Source organism: Loxodonta africana, chromosome 9, assembly GCF_030014295.1.
Source record: "Loxodonta africana isolate mLoxAfr1 chromosome 9, mLoxAfr1.hap2, whole genome shotgun sequence".
In the NCBI taxonomy this organism is placed as follows: Eukaryota; Metazoa; Chordata; class Mammalia; order Proboscidea; family Elephantidae; genus Loxodonta; species Loxodonta africana.
Window position 1 is genome coordinate 108,833,148 of NC_087350.1, and position 20,205 is coordinate 108,853,352.

The 20,205-nt window shown below is 41.3% G+C and overlaps 1 protein-coding gene across 18 annotated transcripts in view; it reads left to right on the plus strand.

Annotated features, from left to right (window-relative positions):
* PTPRD (protein tyrosine phosphatase receptor type D) overlaps positions 1-20,205 on the plus strand; it is a 354,453-nt gene that overhangs the window by 286,473 nt on the left and 47,775 nt on the right. For all 18 annotated transcript variants that reach the window (XM_064290506.1, XM_064290507.1, XM_023545268.2 and 15 more), the window contains 2 exons: positions 15,165-15,284; positions 16,317-16,471. In XM_064290506.1, coding sequence (XP_064146576.1) covers positions 15,165-15,284; positions 16,317-16,471 — 275 coding nt within the window. The remainder of the gene's footprint in view (positions 1-15,164; positions 15,285-16,316; positions 16,472-20,205) is intronic.

Sequence of the window (20,205 nt, forward strand, 5' to 3'; positions counted from 1 at the left end):
TAGAGACCCTATAGGACAGAGTTGAACTGCTTGATGGTTTCCAAGAAGCACCCGGCAGATTCGAACTGCTGACCTCTTGGTTAGCAGCCATAGCACTTAACCACTGTGCCACCAGGGTTGTGGTCACAGTAGTCTCAAAAAGCGTGTTTAGAAGGAAGCCGAAGGGCAATTCTCCCTTAATTGTGCAGCAGTTGAGGTTATTTCAGTGTTCTTCTAAGCTAAACCCATGAGGGTGTCTTTTAGCACAGGTGTGCCTTTAAGGAGCCAGTTAAAGACTGCTCATAAAAGAAAAGCTTGGACATTGGACCAGGTAAAAAAGCCACAGCTGTGAAGAGGAGCCATCCAACAGTATGGTACACACCTGGGTTCCCATTAAAAAACTCATTGCTGTTGAGTCAATTCCGACTTGTAGTGACCCTATAGGACAGAGTAGAACTGTCCCATAGAGTTTCCAAGGAGTGCCTGGTGGATTCAAACTGCCAAACTTTTAGTTAGCAGCCATAGCTCTTAACCACTATGCCACTAGGGTTTCCATACCTGGGTTAGCAAACCTAAAAAGTAATCAGACCTTTTCAAGACATCTGAATTCTGTAGAGAACTTGGACTATTGTCTGAAACGAATTTAGACCAAAGCTGTTACGACTGTGAAGATGAATACCTGTTTTCACACTTCACATACAAACCTCACTCAAAAAATGTAAAAGGATCCAGTTTTGGTTGGTACTCAGGGTAACCCCTACATAGCAAGCGTGTTCTTTAAAAACAGCCCCCGACCCAAATGATACTTGAGTATGTTGTTACTTGCCGTGGAGTTAGGTCTGACTCATGGAGACCTCATGTATAACAGAATGAAACATTGCTTGGTACTGTGCCATCTTCACGATCGTTGGTATGTTTGAGTCTGTCGTCGTGGCAGTTCATCTCATTGACGTTTTCCTTGTTTCCACTGACACTCAACCAAACATGATACTCTTTTCTAGCTATGGGTCTTTTCTGATGACGTGTCCAAATAAGCAAGCCCAAGTTGATCTTTGAGTATACCGAAACCAAACCCAATGTCGTCGAGTCCATTCGAACATATAGCTACCCTGTAGGGTAGAGTAGAGCTGCCCCATAGGGTTTCCAAGGAGCGGCTGGCGGATTCAAACTGCTGACCTTTTGGTTAGCAGCCGAATGCTTAACCACTGTTCCACCAAGGCCCCGATCTTTGAGTATAATGGTTAATTACAGCAATGTCTAACACATGCCACCAGGGCTCCTTTAACACAGATTATATTTTATAACAGCCCTGGGAGATAAACACTACTATGAGCCTCACTTTACATATGAATAAACTAAGGCCTAGAAAATTACAGAAGGTCACCCAAGATCATTCAACTACCAAGGTCAGAGATGGGTCTTGAAGACAGACAGTCTGGCTTCAGAACATAACCATCAGCCCATACTGCCGGTGAACACGTCTGTGAGGCTGAGACAGCTGAATAGTTATATTAGAGCGTGCATATAAATCCAGCCTACCTGGGCTGTTCTGCCAGCAGATACCTGCTGGTAACAAGCAGTCATTTGCAAAGCTGTTTTCAGAAAAACACACATTTTATCTTGACACTGCAGGCCTTCATTAAACCATGCACAGAAACTTGTTTTGGAATAACCAAATGAAATTCTGCCCCTTTTCTTCCTAATTGCTTCTAATAATAAAGTTAGTTTTAACTGGCCTCACTGCCACTGCAACATCTGATGGTAATGAGCAGTCCTTGGCAGAAGACACTGTGACTTAAATACCTAGAGTTTATCTTTCTGTTGCAGGCTGCCTCCCCGCCACACCCCCCAGACAGAGGAACTTATTTGGAAGTTACTAAATGAACTTTTGCTTGCTCCCTTCATTAATTACTTTGCTCTTGCAAGTTAGCTTTCTGCTTTGTTATATGGCCTAAGGAAGCCAATTAAACTCCTGTCTTGTGATTTTTATTCTATGGCAGTTCAGCTTGTCCCCAAACTTGTGATGACCTGTATAAGCCAACAGGCAGCTCACCAGTCTCAGTCATTATCAGTCTGACAATATAAATGAATTGCAGTCAGCAGGGGAGTCCTCACCCTTAAGCCCAAAAGCCCTTTGTTCTCCAGTCTTGAGCACTTGGGAATAAATGACCTGGCACAGTGGAGAGGGAGTGGTGATTTGGTGATAGAATTCTGTCTCCCATGCAGGAGACCCCGGTTTGATTCCCAGCCAGTGCACCTCAAGCACAGCATCACTGGCTGTTATGATGCTGAACAGGCTTCAGTGGAGCTTCCAGACTAAGACAGACCAGGATGAAAAATCAGCTAATGAAAAGCCAGGGGATCACAATGACCTGATCCCATTGTGCATGGGGTTGCTATGTGTTGGGACAGACTCCATGGCAACTAACAACAACAGCAACAATGGAGAGATTTAACCAGTCCCTGGTGCTCGGAGTGTCTCACCTGCTCGTCCACCTCCCTCCGTATCCTGGCAGCTCACGCCTTCCCTATCCAGTTGCTCTTTCGCCTGAAGTAGAAGGGAGAAAGAAGAAGCTTCCTGGATCCTCAAACTGGAGCTTGGATTGAATTTCACTGTATAAACAACATCATAAATAATGGCTAGATGTTACTGAGCTAATAGCTTCATACTTTAGGAACATTTTGGGTTCTGTGGGCTGACCTGCAGACTCAGTGAGTTCTCAATTCCCAGCAGCCGGCTTCAAAACAGACATTTGAACTAGCCTGGCCCTACTTGGGAACGGCCTGCAACCTACCTCATAAAGGGAGGTGGTCCAGGTGGTTTAACCGAAGCATCTCTCCAGGGGATGTAGCCCGAAATTCCGTTATTTAATTTAAGGCTCAGATTCTTGCAATAATATTTATAGTCTGAGTACATGAGAAAAAGCGTGTGTGTGTGTGTATGCGCACGTATGTGCACACTTCTGACTGTTGGAAGTATTCGAGAGTAAATGTTGATTGGAGATTGGAGAAGAGAGAAGAAAAAGGAAGGAAAGATAGCATGATAGAGCACAAGGCTTGGGGGAGGGGGCAAGGGTTCCACCTCAGAGAGAAGGGAAATAACATAGTTCCAAGTCAGAGTGCTTTGTAGTCAAAATGTCTGGGTTCTAATCCCAGCTCTAGCATTTACTGGCTATGTGACAATGAGCAAATTACATTTAAAAATTAAAAAAGGTCTCATTTCTCCTGTTTGGGTTATTTGGAAGGGTTATTGTGGGCGTTAAGTGACGTAAGGGATGTAGCTAGGTGGCTCAGTGAATCTCAACTAATGTCAGTTAGTAGAGAGACTGGCAACTTTACCCTTTTTACCCTTTACAACATTTTTTACAACATTAGTTCCCCCTAAAACTGGCCTCCAAATGATTTGGTTGTTGTTTCCAGATGAAATGAGTTTGCTTCGCTGTGGTTGGCAGTGAATCCTGACCAACCCCCTACCTGACTAACTCTGCCTGTGGTGCCCAGTGTAGCACATCAATGCATTCTGGTCAGGGGGAGCATGTAGCTGAGAATATGGAAGTCTTTTGCACTTGCTTTCCTGAATGGAAGCCCTGGTGCAGGGAACTTGTTCACCAGTCTGCAAATAGACCGAAATAGAACTTTCTTGCTGCTGTTTTCACTGCAACGGATTATTGAAGCAATGCAATGTGAAGATAGTGAGAACATACACATGGGTACATACAGTGATGACTGTCACTAAAAGATAATATATTCTTGGCGCTGGATTTCTTTTTTGGTTCAGTTTTTCACCCCCTTCTTTTCTCCATTCTTATTTATTTTATGATACTAGGAAGTTCTCCCCCAGAACTGATCTCCTCTGTTTTCAAGCTTTTAAGCTGGTGGTTTCTCAACAAGGGCTTCTAACCTTTGGAGTCCCTGGGTGGTGCTTACCAAAAGGTTGGAGGTTTGCACCTACCCAGAAACATCTCGGAAGGAAGGGCTGGCAATCTACTGCTGAAAAATAAGCCATTGAAAACCTTATGGAGCACAGTTCTACTCTGACACATGTAGGGTCACCATGAGTTGAGGTCACCATGAGTCATAGCCAGTGCTGTAGCACTTGGCTGGTTGTCACCTTTGGTGAGTTAGAGGTCAGGTGACACACTCAGGCAAAAGGCTGCTGGGTTCCTAAGCTTGTGTAGGAAGTTTCAGTGGCCTCTTTTTAGAGGACTGACCATCCTTGGCATTTAAATGTCTAAAGAAGTCCTTAAAAGAGTGATTTATAACTTAAGACTTAAATTGGGTCATTTGAAAACATATTCTTTGATTTTCAAATGTCATCACCTCTCCCCAAAAGTGGCCCTAAAAGAATCCCAACCCTAAGAAGACAGTTTGCATGGGTTATACATTCAGTCATCAGCCATGAAGAGAAAAGTGTAAGCTGAGTGTTTCATATGATTTTTATGAGGGTATATAAAGAAATAAACAGAAATAAGGCTAAAAACTGGAGATTTGAAAGGCAAAGTATGATGGCTGCCTGAAAACACACAGATTGATATAAGGCCCTTGTTGAATGTGCTGGATATGAGATACTGTTGGTGGGTTTTATTCCACAGTTTCCATTTTTATTGCCAAACCTTCTCAAGTTCTGCATAGTTCATTGATTCTGTAGCGAGTCATTCTTGTACCCTAAAATGTGGTCTCTAATTGTTTCCATGTTTCATAACATGCCAATAAGCACATGAATTGGTCTGGGCAACCACAGGAGGGAGGAAAAAGTTTGGAAAAAATGAAGCCCTGGTAGGAAAGTAAAAGGTCCACAGCTGGGATTTCCACCTCAAGAGTGTCATTTGTGGGCGACGGGGGCACAGGGATGCCAGCCTCACTTGAAGAATTGGAGTGCCGTTGCAACTGGTCTCCGAGGTGGGATTCGCCAAGGTGTTTCCTGGACCAGGAAGCACTATTATTTAGTGGGTGATCATCCGCTCTGTTTTTTCCTTTCATCTCTCTGCTTTTGGCTTTTTGTCTTCTACTTTATCTCCCGCCTTGGGATAGACAGGCAGGGGTATGTGTAAACCTCATACGTGGCAAAGTATGAGCAGCCCTGATAAGTGATAGAAACTGAAATGGCTTAAATGAGTTTAGGAGATATCTGGCATTCACTTGTCCTTGCCAGCCTGTCTTCAATCACAGCTTTATATTGGGGGGGGGCGCGGGGAACCCAGTGCCATCGAGTCGATTCTGACTCATAGTGACCCTATAGGACAGAGTAGAACTGCCCCATAGAGTTTCCAAGGAGCGCCCGGCAGATTCAAACTCCTGACCCTTTGGGTAGCAGCCATAGCATTAACCACTATGCCACCAGGTTTTAAGAGGGTTAATTCATTTAAAGAGCTATCATTGTGACTGTGGAGATCCTGGGTGGTGCAGATGTTTAACCACTGGGTTGCTAACCAAAAGGTTGGAGGTTCAAGTCCACCCAGAGTTGCCTCCAAAGAAAGGCCTGGATATCTACTTCCAAAAAACCAGCCACTGAAAACCCTGTGAAGCTCAGTTCTACTCTGACACACATGGGCTGTCTGTGCGTTGGAATCAACTTGAGGGCAACTGATTTGGTTTTCTGTTTGTTTTTATTGTGGCCGTACTTACTGCTATAAATGTATAAATGTCAGGGAGGGGGGGTGAGATTTTGGCACCCAGAAAAATAGGACACAATTTGAAATATCTTCCAATGTGGGCCACAGTAGTAGTAAAAGGTGCAGAGCTACACTTTAAGAAATTCTGGACTTGCTTTCCAAACGACGTGCATCCCATTTTTTGTTCTGAAATAGAGAATCGTGTAAGCCAGTTGATGGTATCCATTGCTATCCATTGCTAGAGCAGGTCAAATGTTTGGTGCTTCATAATTTTAGGTATATCTTAGGCCAGAAGGAGCCCTGGTGGCACAGTGCTTAAAGTGTTTGGCTGCCAGTCAAAAGGTTGGTGGTTCAAACCTCCCAACCATTCTTTGGGAGAAAGATGTAGCAGTCTGCTTCCCTAAATACTGATAGCCTTGGAAACCCTATGGGGCAATTCTACTCTGTCCTGTAGGGTCACTATGAGTCAGAATCATCTAAACGGCAGTGGGTCTTAGGCTGGAAAATGCCATTTCCACTAACTTGTGTTGTTTGTGCTAATGAATGGAAGTTAGATGCCATCAAGGCCAAAGGGACTAGGGCTGGTCGTAATTGTACTGTGGGAACAGTTTAGGGACTTAGAATGCAGGAGCTTATTGTTTAGGAAGCAGGAAGTTTCTGTTTATGTTGATAGGAAATTTGGCATCAATTAAGGGTGATGGTTGTACAACATAATTAATGTGATTGATATCACTAAGTTATACATGGAAACCCTGGTAGCGTAGTGGTTAATAGCTACAGCTGCTAACCAAAAGGGTCAGTAGTTGGAATCCACCAGGCGCCTGAAAAATGTTGAAGTGGCAAATGTTGTGTGTTTTAGATATACGTATATATAAAACCCGTTGCTGTTGAGTCAGTGCCAGCTCATAGCAACCCTAGATAGATAGATAGATAGATAGATAGGTAGATAGGTAGATAGGTAGATAGATAGATAGATATAAAACAACAATTAAAAAAAAGCAAAGAGTGAGGGATTGGAAAGCATAAGAACATGAATTACATGTATCATATATAATTTTATGTCTTCACAATAAAACTGGAGTGTGAAAAGAATACAAGGTCCTGATACGTTGTCGGTGGATCACGGCTGACTAATGACCACCCCCTCCTCCACCTGTGTCCTGCCCAGTTCTGGAATGTCACCATAGGAAACTTCCCTCCGTACTCGCACTTGTTTCTGTGGCTAAGAGGGCAGTTCCGGGCAAGAGGCAGAACAAAGAGAGGTTCTGGCCAAACCTATTCTTACTCTGCTGTAAGACAAGTCTGGAGATTTGTTCGGATTCTGAGGTCCTTTTGGGTTAAAAGCTGACAAAATCCCGTTGAAGATTATTAATGGTACTGTTGTTGTTTTCATTGTTACCGGTTTTGGAAGGCCCAGCCTTGGCCAGTGGCAGAGTCATTCTTGGCCCCTCTGGTTTGTTTAGGTTCGGTGAGTTTAATGGAGAGCAAATGCTTTCCAAATGCCAGGTCTGTGTCCTTTTCCACATAGAACTGGAAGCGCTGAAGCCCTTGAACATTTAATCTCTCAAACTCCGGCCCCAAGCGCTGCCTGTCTAGGGCAACAGAAACGGCTTTTTCCTTAAGCAACTTTAAGGAACGGCAGCACAAACATTGCCTTTCGAGTCTGCATGATGTATGGGATTGTTTGGGGAGAAGTGGTAGGTACTTCATGTAAATAGGACACTGGCAACAAAAAGAATGATGCTCATGTTGGCCGCCTAAAGGATGTTTGGGTCCTTATCTAACAAGTTCCATACTCCTGGTTTTCTCTTGTCAGCAGACACAGTGTCAGATAAAAGAGAAAGAATCCCGCCAACTTCTTGCCATTTGGTAGCTTCTTTCCTTCCCATATTTTCTATCTTCTTTCCCCACCTGACCCCCTCTATTTAGAATACCAAAAGACCCTTTGCCATCAAGTGGATTTTGACTCATAGTGACCCTATAGGACAGAGTAGAACTGCCCCGTAGGGTTTCCGGGGAGCGGCTGGTGGATTTGAACTGCCGACCTTTTGGTTAGCAGCTGAGTTTGCAGCTACTTCACCTACAAATTCTGGATCAAAGCACTCCTGTTAAAGCTAATTAGAGAACAAGGGTGTAAGAAAGAGCTGGACTTCGGGGGAGATGCAGGGCTGCTCCTGGTGACTTTGTCCAAAACCCTTCTCGTTCTCCACATGCATGGGTATAGCACTCCCAGTCTGCAGGAGATCATTTCTGAGGTTCTGAGAACTGTGGATTAAACCCTACGCTGTCATGTGTTAGGAGTCCACTCCATGGTTTTGCTCCATGCTCTCTTAGCAAGGCTGATGTTCAGCTGGGATGCACCAGCATAATTGTGTTGTTGTTGTTGTTAACTGCTGTCAAGCTTTCCCCCAACTCATGGTGACCCCATGCACGACGGAACAAAATGCTGCCTCGTCCTGCACCATCCCCAGCATCAATTGCAGATAAAACCCTTATGATTCGTGGGGATTTCATTGGATGATTTTCAGAAGTAGATTGCCAGGCCTTTCTTCCTAGTCTGTCTTAGTCTGGAAGGTGAAACCTGTTCAGCATTCTAGCAGCATGCAATCTTCCACTAACCAGAGGGGTGGTGGCCGCACATGAGATCCACTGGCCAGGGATCACACCAGAGTCTCCTGCAAGGAAGGCAACAACTCCACCACTGAACCACCACTGCCCCCAGTAGAGTTGTACTGGTTGTTGCAGCATGGAAATGCATCGTTACCGGCTGGTATACAGAAATTATCTTCCCATTGAAACCTTGGGTCACCTAATGGTATTACTCAGTGGCAGTGACACTAAAGTGTTGCTGGACCAAGGCAGAAAATAGCAGTTGAAGTAAGGTTAGGTGGGGACCGTACCTCTGCTCAGGAGTGATTGGGGCTGAGGTGCTGTCTTTAAGGGTCTGAGCCATGTAGGAAGAGCTAATATCCTAATGCTACCTGGTGCTGGCAAAGAAGCTGCTCACCCAGGTATTCTCTGGTTACAACAAAGTGCCAGAAACCTGAGACATAATGACTATCAATTTAATGGGGAAGTTACTGGAAAAGTTGGACATGACTGCCTATGTCAACTTCTGGCAGACAAATGAATCAGAAGGGTATACCAATAAGTATTTTTAGTTAATAAATGGTTTGGAAAATGGTAGAATGGTTCAGTGAGCTTGTGAGCAGTGGTATGGTATATATAATCTCTTTTTTTCATAGAATAATGTTTTTCAATTTTATGGTTTTATCTGTGAAAAGCTGTCACTGCACTGGTGTTTAAATGCTTTCATATCATCCTCATTTCAGATATTCCTTTGTCATTTGATTTCTCCAGTAGATAGTGGTCAGCAAAGATAAATGAAATATACAAACTGGACTGTTTTCCCATTTGGAAAGAATAGATATGGCCAAACATTAGTTGAATGCAGAGAATGACACTTTTGCTAAAAGGATAGAATTATTGGGATGCTTTCTGTCTTTTTTGTGGAGAATCAAGTATTAAACTGGGCTTTTTAAATTGCCAGAAAAGGTACTGTAACTTGTAGAAATACAGTTCGGCATATAATCGTTGTGCCCATGAAAGTATATTCCAATATATCATACATTATCTACTATATATAATAGGAGGCTTCAGAGTGGTGTAAACAGTTAGTTAACGCACTAGGCTGCTAACCAAAAGGTTGGAGGTTCGAGACCACCCAGAGGCACCTGGGAAGAAAGGCCTGGCGATCTACTTCTGAAAAATTAGTGATTGAAAACCCTACAGAGCACAGTTCTAGTCTGACACACAGGGGGAGGGTGTCACCATGAATTGGAACCAACTGGATGGCAACTGGTAAAACATACAATATAAATATATCTTTGTATCTTATCTAAATATATCTACCATGTGGCAAATGCATTTTATATCAGTGATGCTGGAGCCCCTTGGCTGTGTCACTTAGTGAGCTACAGCTGGAATTCTGGTGTTTTGCCTTGCTGCCGTGCTCAATAAATATTGGTTAAACTGAAATGAAGAGGTTTTGATTTTAGGCCATTTAAGAATAAGCCAACCTAGACCACATTACGGTTGATCATAAAGTTGGCTACCACTTATTGAGAGCCTATGATGTGCCAGGCACTTCCAAGATAAGTCAAGTGGGGAAAAATGGAACTTAGAAGCATTTCCCCAAAATGCAATCAGTGCACTTACTGGATAGACTCCTAGGAGAGATTTCCAATGACCGGTTTCTCTTCTGCGTGCATTGAAGCGTGTTTTATCATCCCATTGACTTGCTTTTGGTTGTTTGCCACGAAAGAGGTAAAATACTTTACAAATTAATTCCAGCACTTAAATTTAGCCTTGATCAACCTGTTCTCTCCATAATTGTAGAAAAATGAAAGCTTACCACATAAAAGCGATCACTTCATAACTATTAAAAGAAATACCTCCCCAAAACTCAGCCAAAGAGCTGAACTGTCTTATTCAATTTAGGTTTTAAGTAGAGATCCTGGGCAAGGTTTCTAAACCACAGCCTGGAAAGCTGGTTTCATTGTCTTTTTCCACCCTCAAGGTCTCTCTGACACATTTTCATCTCAGAAGAGACTGGGGACCAGGTAGATGAAGGGAGTTGTTTGGAATCTCACAGCTACCTGTTGGAAGAAACAGGAGTTGTCAGCATATCTCCATATTTAATCAGTAAAGCAGATGAATCTAGGCAAAGAATGTGTCTCATTTCATCTTAGTGTCCCCATAATGGCTACCTACCCACTGCGGTTAAGTTGACTCCCACTCATGGCAACCCCACGCGTTACAGAGTACAACTGCTCCATAGGGTTTTCTTGGCTTTAATCTTTAAGGAAGCAGATCACCAGGCCTTTCTTCCAAGGCACCACTAGTTGGTTTTGAACCACCAACCTTTAGGTAGTAGTCAAGGGCGAACCATTAGTGCCACCCAGGGACCTATTTCATTGTACCTAGAAGTCCTAAATAAATATCTCTTAAAATTGATAACATGTTGCTTTCTTTTCACATTTAGGATGATTTAGGTAGTTTATAACAACAACAGGAAATCCAGAACATAATCTAATAATTAGTAATAGCTAAAAAAAAGAAAAAAAAATTTTTTTTTTTTTCTTTAATGTGGCTCCAGGAAACCCTGGTGGCCTAGCGGTTAAGTGCTACGGCTGCTAACCAAAGGGGCGGCAGTTCGAATCCACCAGGCACTCCTTGGAAACCCTGCGGGGCAGTTCTACTCTGTCCTATAGGGTCGCTGTGAGTCGGAATCGACTCGACAGCACTGGATTTGGTTTTTTAGTTTGGGTTAATGTGGCTCCACGGAGCCCTGGTGGCACAGTGGTTAAGAACTATGGCTGCTAACCAAAAGGTCGGCAGTTCAAATCCACCAGCTGCTCCCTGGAAATCCTGTGGGGCAGTTCTAGCTCTGTCCTACAGGGTCTCTTATGAGACCAAGTCGACCCCAACAGATTTGGTTGTTTTTTTTTGTTTTTTCTTAACGTGGCTTTGAATGCAGAAGAAGGACCTGGTGATCTGCTCCCGTAGAGATTACAGCCTATGGGGCAGTATTACTCTGTCACATGGAGTCACTATAAGTAGAATATTGACTCAGTGGTACCCAGGAACAGCAACAATACTTGGCTGGCCAGTGGAAATGAGGGAAATCTTCAGTGAGATGAATGGACACAATATGCACAACCGGGATGAATTATCCAATAGGCAAAGTAAGCACAGTGCTCACCTTGATTACCAGATCATCTATAGTGAACAATTTCACCTTTTTTCACTACATCAAAGAGTCTGCTTCTAGGTATGGCTGACATTTTTTGTCTCTCCCAAGCCCACAACATCTTCCTACAGAATCAAAACCTCTTTTCAAATTTACAATCCCTGACAGGGATGCGTGACCCAGTGAACAAGGTAAGCATGGACTTACTTGTGCTTACTTCTTAATCTGTAGTGAAAAATTTCACGTTTTTTACCACAAAAACATGGAATAATCCACCCTTGGCCACAACAATGGACTCAAACATACCAATGATCATGAAGATGACACAAGACCAGGCAAGGTTTTGTCCTGTTGTACGTAAGGTCGCCATGAGTCAGAGCTGACTGAATGGCAGCTAACAACAGCAGTACTGGTTGATTGCCTCTTTGTGCCAGGCCTCGGGTTTTGTGTTTTAGGTACATCAATGTCTAGTCCTTACAACAGCCCTGTGACACTGGAGATAGTGTTCCCATTCTATAGGCAAGGCAGCTAGCCTTTGGTCATCCAGTAAGATTCGGCCTAACTTCTATGCATCAGTCATGAAGGCCACCTGCATTCACTTCAGAATCAAAAAGTCAAAAAGCAGTAGTTGTGTTCAGTCCTTCCTGCCTTCTAGTTCTTACTTACTCAGAGGGAAGCTGCCTGTATTTCTCAGCTCTCACACTTAGCTTTATATATATATACATGAAGCCTAACAAACAGTAACTCTCTCTAGAAACACCTTCTGAGGTTTTCTCTCAGGATATAAAAGGTGGGAAGCGGGCTGTTGTCAAAGTAAAATATTTCGAGAGGAAAATGGAACTAGTTCATTTACATTAGCCAATTAGAAAAAACATAATAAATTTCTATTATTGTCTTTTTTTTTCCCTCACTACACTTAAGACGTTCTCTCTAATGTTAAAATGGGAAATTATTTGTTTAGCGTGTGGCTGAAAACGAAAGACTTAAGGAATATTCATCAACAGAGCTAAGGCCCTAAATTTAGCCTCAGAAATCAGATGAATCCTGTGTAGGCTCCTCAGAGAATGAGCTTGAGAAAGGAAACGCTCAGGTCACAGCAAGGGGGAGAAGGTACTTCTGTTCAGATGAGCTCAGGGAAAGCTGCTCTTCCTGCTTCTGGAATCATGCCTGTCTAGATCACATGCGTTAGGGTATTTCTTTCTTGTAAACTCGCTCTGAGAATATTTCCTGAGAGAAAGCGGCAATGTCTAAATATATTGTCTTTTTAATATTGCTTCTGATTTTTGCAGTTGGTTGAAACCTTTTAAAGCAGTTTTTTTGGTAAAGAGAAAGATTATAGTGGGTTACTTTAATTGAGTATAAATGTAATTTTTTTTCCTTTAGCTAGAAATTTTCACAACATTTACTCCTCAGAGTAATGTGTTGAGTATTTTTTTTTCTCTAAAGAGATCAGATTAAAACTAAAGCAATAATAGCTACAGTTGCCAAATTTATTTCTAAAAGTATGAGATAAATTAGTATACTCCTGGTTTTTCATACGTTTTACAGATGAGGCAGATTTGTAGATGGACAGTCAAATAATGGAGTGATTTTCCCAGTGGTCACATAAGGGCTGGCTTCCAGTTCTTTCCGTTGTCTCCTTAGTCTTGCCTCACCACAAGCCTGAATTTAGCCAGTTCCTAGCTCTGAAATATAATTGCCATGGGTTTGGTTCATTGCATTAAACGTGACCTTATAGATCATTTTATTGTATTAGCTTGCTGTATTTGTGCCCATCATAGTCGTATTTGTCCTCATCAGATTTGATCTGTTGGTTTTGATTTGAAAGGGTGGTCATCCAGCTGGAACTATTAAATAATGAGTTTGAGCTTCTCTCTTGACTCCTTAACTAAACAGATTGCTGGCACCCTCTTGGATGCTGCAATATGAGACTTCCAAAGTAACTGTGGTCCTTTGCAGCGAGACATCAACTTGACATCTATTTTATGGTTGAAAACAGAGCCTTTGGCCAAATTCTGTAATTTCTTCCATCTCCATCATTGCCACTTAAGTAATATTGGCTCTATCCAGGTGTTAATCTTCACCAAGTATGTCAAATATGACCTGGGTTTTAGGGGACAGTCAGAGGACATAAAGAGGTGCTCAGTCCTGGTCAGACTGTACCAGTATTTCCTTAAAGCATTGTCTTTCCCTTTTGTTGTTTTTCTTTGAATTACAGCATATGATAGAAATGTAAAACACAGAAGAATACTTTCTGCATCTAGGAAACATGCAAACTACTCTGTATTTTTTTTTTAATCCTGCAAAGTAATAGAATTTTTATTTTACTGTGAGCCACTTTTGTTTGCTTTTGATTAAATAGGTGAGGGTAGTGTTTTCACAGCTGATACAAAGGCAAGGGAGTTAAACCTTGTGAATCCAGTTTTTGGTTTATTGGACAAACTATAGTTTAAAGTGCTTTTTTTATGCTTTTTTTTTTTTTTGGTTTGTTTTTGTTTTTTTCCTTTTTCTTGTCTAGGAAATTGTTTAGAGGATTAAACTCCCCCTTTTCACAGGGCCCCGTATCTGGTTAGAGGGAGCCTGGAGCTCTCTAAAGAGCAGAGCTGTAACTGTGCAACAGAAAATGACAGTATTATTCACAGACTGCTACTGATATTTATATTCCACATAAAAACAAATAATTATCTAGTAATTCTCTCCACTGGACCAAAAAAAATTCTAGTGTCTGGTATAATAATGCCTGATTGCTTTTCTTTTAAATCTTTTAAATCCAAAGATGGTGACTTGGGAGCCTTTCTTTTTCAAGTAAAGGCATGTTGCCTAATATAAAATAGTGCGAGATTTCTTGACCTAGAGAAAGGCGTTTCAGTGGGTTTCAGTTAAGAATTACTCCCATTTTTCTTTTATAATATGACATAGGAAGGGTAAATGTATTCTGGTCTATGGCCTTATTCAAAAATATACTGCTGTGTTTGTCATTTCCCATTAGGTTTCTTAATGCCAGATGGACAGACTCAGTAAGTTTGAGGCTTACTGGAGACTTGAAGTTATTCTTTGTTGCACGTTAAACTAATTGGGTTGAATACCTTTTGTGGGCTTTTGCTCAGCTCCGTGTAGAAATTGTCGAATATTCCTCTCAAAGGATTGAATTTTAAATTATTTAAACTTTGCACTGCTAATGTCTGACGTTCTGCAACTGCTTTTAAAGAACAGAAATCTCTTTTTCCCCTAGCCATTACAGATTTAATTTGTTTGGGATACAAATACTATTTATCTAGTATTTAAAAGAAGGACACATGCTTGTGGTGTTCATTATGCTTTGATCGATTTACCAATTATTTCTACTTTTCTTCAAACAAGCGTGTTTGGAAATCATGATAGCTCAAGATGAAATAACTTGCGTCTTTTAAATCTTGATGGATGAACACTAACAGTTTGCCTGTGTAGCTTAAACGCCTCAGTGTAACCTTCCCAGCGCGATGCGTAATGTCTATCCCAGAACAAATTTGTGTTTTCTTTTCAAGTACACTGAAGTTTCAAATACCTCTCTCCTGATTTTACTCAGCCACAATCTGCAACTTATTTTTCTCCAGGAAAATTGAATCCTTTCCTGTGTCGTAGTCCTACCGGTTTGAAAAATGTTGTTTATATTGGCATCAGAGCGGTAATTTGCATACATTGGGATAACAAGATGCAAGCCAGAAAAAGATCAACATAAAATGAAACGCAGAAAGGCTGTTTTCCTTCAACAGCAACTCAAAGTAAAGCTGATGGAGAAGTGGATAAGCCTCTGCCCTGACTCTGTCACTTGTTTCTTCTAGGTGAAGTGTGACCAGTATTGGCCCAGCCGAGGCACAGAAACCCACGGGCTGGTCCAAGTGACACTGCTTGATACGGTGGAGCTGGCCACATACTGTGTTCGAACATTTGCACTTTACAAGGTTTGCTTTTTTTGTCGTTGTTTGCTCTCCTTCTCTCCTCTCCATTATTTAAAGAGAGCTGCTTTTGAGAAATCAGATCTCTTACGGCTTTCGTTTAAATCTTGATCCCACTGGCAACAGTGAAGAATGAAATAATTTTTCCATTATCACTCAGCAGTTTTTCTCCTGGTCTGGCAATTTATCAGTAAAGAGGAAACTCGTGCTCTCAAATGAAGGTTTCGGCAAATGAAGAATAGATGAAGAAGAACTAGCTCTTCCTGTAAGATATAACAGCAGCACTCCTGTTAGTTAAGCCTGAAAAATGGAATGCTTCTCCCATGAGAATTTTATCTTCTGGCACAAATATTTGTTGTTTCTGAATATCTCTAGGTTTTTATCTCAAAGAGTGTATGTTCTCAAGGGGGGGTGGGATTAAGATAGCATATTTCAGTGTTACCCCTTCCACATGTTACTCTTTTGTGGTTTTTTAAAAATATTTTATTGTATTCTCAGTGAACGTTTACACAGCAAATTATAGGCTCCCATTTGAGAATTTCTATACAAAGTGTTAGGTGACATTGATTAGATGTCAGCATTCTATTTAATTGTATGTGGTTGTTTCATTTCCAGTACTCTAGTTTCCCTATTCACTTCTTTGCTTTAGAATAGTTAACCTTTTGGCCTCATATAGATGTTTTTTTTAAAGGAGCACTGTACTAAGGGGTAATTGCCTTTATTTTGTGTGCCATTTTGTTATTTTGCTAAAAGGTGACTTCAGGGATAGTTTCAGTTTAAGGTTTAAAGGGTATCTCAGGGCAGTAGTCTCAGGGAGTCCTCTAGTCTCAACTGGCCAGTAAGTCGGAGCTTTTTAAGCATAGTGAGTTCTGTTCCACGTTTTCCTCCCGTTCTGTCAAGGTCCATCTATTGTGGCCCTAATCAGAACAGTCAGCAGTGGTAGCTGGGCACCGTCTAGTTCTTCTGGTCCACATATTATTCTTCATTGGAATCTGAGTCTAGGAAACGAGAATTTCAGCCTATGTTCTTACTTCCCAGAATGGTTCAAGCGAGAAGAGAGAAGTGAGACAATTCCAGTTCACCGCCTGGCCTGATCACGGCGTTCCAGAACACCCAACACCTTTCCTAGCTTTCTTACGGAGAGTCAAAACCTGTAACCCTCCCGATGCGGGTCCAATGGTTGTGCACTGCAGGTAAGGAGCACTGAGAGCATCTGTCTTACTGGCAGCCAAAAGCTTTGTTGGGAGAAAACTAAGTTGTTCCTCATTGGATGTTTCTTTGCAACTTCTTCTTACTCTGGGACAGTAAATGCCTTTATCAATAATACAGATAATTTTTTTTTTTTTTTTTTTGTCAAATGAGACCTATTCTGATGCCACTAGAAAGTATTGATGTAGGTGCACATCTGAAGTCCCCTGGAGACAAGAGGCAACTATGGTCCATTGTTTTTTTCTCTTTGGGGAAAAATAAATAGATAAATACATAATTAATTGTGTACATGGCCATAAAACATATAAAACTGGACAGAATTGATAATTAACCTAATTAGGTCAAGCTTCACCACCTATGTGGGGGAATATTCTTAAAAACATATGTATATGAATTGTCTGACAAGTCCTTGTAGGCTGGCCTGAAATAATCTTTTTACTATTTATAGGAAAATATGTGCCCAACAAAATAATACTGTAAACATGAAACTTTCAAAGAAAATCTCTTACCACTTAAGGATGTCTTTTGCACATTAGTGCTATCAAGCCACTGACTGCAAATATACTAATTGATTTTTTTAAATTATTTAATAAAATACATACAAAGATCTCTAATATGTAAAAGGTTATTTTATGTATTTGGAGATGATGGTGTGTATTTCCCCTGAAATGTTTTATTTATTTTATTTTACTGAATTCTAACTAGCATTCTCTACTATTACTACTATACTCTATATAAGTACTCGTAGATTTTTTAATATTAAACTGATTTCTTTCAGCTGCCTGATCATTACTGTCAAGTATCGTTACTAAAGGACTACTCAAGATAGCCAGTGAGAGTCTGTTACTGAGAAGTAATTATGTATTTCTTGTGAATTCACAGTAGTTGCTTATAACCAGAATAATTCCAGTGTGAGAGAATAAGGCTTCTTGCACAGATAAGTGAAATTGGAGTATGGAAGTATATGAAAAAGGACAGGAAACCGCTATCGTAAACTGCCTCTATCATAACTGAATAGCATAACTCTCTTGAACAACACCCTGTATTATACTTCAGCATAATACCAGAGACCCTAGGAATAGTTAGTTGTAAAGGATAAGAAGGAATGAGACATCACCATTTTTGCAAAAAGAGGGAGACTATGGATGTATTAGAATAGAAGCAATAAAATTCACTGAACAATGGCCTAGAAAGTTCCAGACAAGATAATGTTTTATTTCCTTTTTCCAGAAATTTTTTTTTCCCATAAAGCCCAATAAACATGCTATCCTCTATTTATATTGTATTAAGTATTTCACAAATTCCAAAGCCTTCTCCCATGCTTTATTTTGATTGAGTTTTATACCAGCACTTTAGAGGGACATTAGAAGAGAAAACAAGAGAAGCTGTAGGGTTTGGTTCATGTAAAAAAACAAAAAACAGTTGACATCAAGTCAATTCTGACTCATTGCAACACCATGTGTGCAAAGTAAAACTGCTCCATAGGGTTTTCATGGCTGCAACCTTTCAGAAGCAAATTGCCAGGCCTTTCTTCCAAGGTGCCTCTCAGTGCATTTGAAATGCAAGCCTTTCCATTCGCAGCCCAGCCCTATTGGTTCATGTGCTAATAGCAAAAATACAGGTGTAACAATCAGCCTTGTGACCCTGTAACCAGGACAGAGGGGCCTTTGAGGACCAGTCACTAGGCTGCAGTTTTCTGCATGATTTTAAGTCAGTAGAAGTTGTTTTTATTAATTTGAGCCAACGTTTTTACATCAGTGAAAGCAGAGCCCTGGCCCTGCCTGTTCGTTTCAGATCAGGCACAAGACCTCGGTCTATAGACTTGTGCTGTACACACATTTCTTTTCAGGCCTCAAAGAACCAGTGTGACTGGTTGAAAGGAGGCCCTGCTTGATGTGAGCTGAATCTGATTATAAAGATCAGACAGGAAATGTTTTCAGAAGAAGCTTGGAAATAAGATAAGGTGCCGGAAATTTGGATTCACTGAAGAAATGCTGCCACGATATGCCAAATGGCAAAAATGTAGTTCACTCCATTGACCATAAGCAAGGCAGGAGGCTTTCTGCTAGGTTCTTTGAGGGATCCAGAGAAATTTGCAAACGAATAGGAGAGATAAGATTGTTGCTGTTAGCTACCCTCCATTCATCCTCTGACTCATGGTGACCCCACGTACACGGAAAGAAAACACTGCCAGGTCCTTCGCCATCCCTGTGATGTGTGTGCATTGAATCATTGTGACCCATAGTATTTTCATTGACTGATTTTTCGAAGTATATCGCCAGGCCATTCTTCCTAATCTGTCTTAGTCTGGAAGCTCTGCTGAAAACTGGCCAGCATCATAGAAACATGCAGGCCTTACTGACAGATGGGTAGTGGCTGTGCTTCGCTGTAATGCCCAATTTTGAGAAAACACACACACATGTTAAGCCACCTAGGTTCGCCTCTGAGAGGCTAAAAAAAAAAAGTGTTTTTTTTTGTTTTTTTTTTGTTTTTGAGACTACTCAGGAGAAATCAGAAAACCAAGGTGAATGTGCAGAGCTAATAGATGCTGACATTTGTAAGTGCTGTGTCTGAAGCTCTGGAGAAGCTGTAGGGAGATTGTGTATTGAAACAAACAACAGAAGATAGGTAAATTGGTGGAAGAGATTTGTTATCAATTTTGAAACAGTGTGAGAATGATGCAGCATAAACTAAGCTGTGTGTGATAAACTGTGATCACCCATAGATAATTTCATGCGTCTGCTAAGAAATCTTCACCTCTTTATGAGCGGCTGTGTCAACATGGTCATATTGCAAACCATCGGGAATCCTTGGCTTGGAGACAAGCACAAAGCTTGAAAGCATAATCTTTCCACCAGAGCGGCAGATTAAAATCATTCCAGATAACAGTTACTCTTCTGGTATTGCAAAAATGCTGGTATAGAAACCATCTCTAAGCAGGAAGGAACTATGCAAAAAGTCCCAATAACCAAGTCACTAAGGGACACTGATCACACTTTTCAAGATCATGTTGCAGAGTCACACAAAATACTCTGCAAGGTATATATTTCAAGTTATGATTTCTCTTATGACATACCAGGAGTTTTTCTCTATGATGAAGTAGGAACAAACTTGGGGACAGTGGTGGCCCAGTGGTAGAAGTCTCCCCTTCTATGCAGGAGACCCGAGTTGGATTCTGGGCCAACGCACCTCATACATACCCACCACCTGTCTGTCAGTGGAGGCTTGTAAGTTGCTATGATTCTGAACAGGCATCCGGGAAGCTTTCAGACTAAGATGGACTAGGAATAAAAGCCTGATGATCTACTTCTAAAAAAATCAGCCAGCAAAAACTCTATGGATCACAATGATCCAATCCCATTAGGCATAAAGTCGCCTTGAGTTGGGGGCTGACTCAGCAGCAGCCAAGGACGACAACAGCAAGGGACAAACTCAAAGTAAATCAAGCCTTCTGCCAAGCAGATGCTTTGAAAATGGAGACTGTTTTAAGAGAGATCTGGTAGAGGCAAAAAAAAGTGGGGAAAGGGTAGAGTAAGAGAAAATACGTATTCCTCCAGTGGTTCTATCTAGTAATAAATGTACCAGGACTAAAAAGAGCTCTTAGGAATAAAAGAGAAATCCTAACAATCAGTAATAAGAAGGAGTTATTGAAATAGCCTAGTGCAACAAGCATAGACAAGCCCTTGAATGGTCAAGGAGAAGCATAGGGACAACTGCA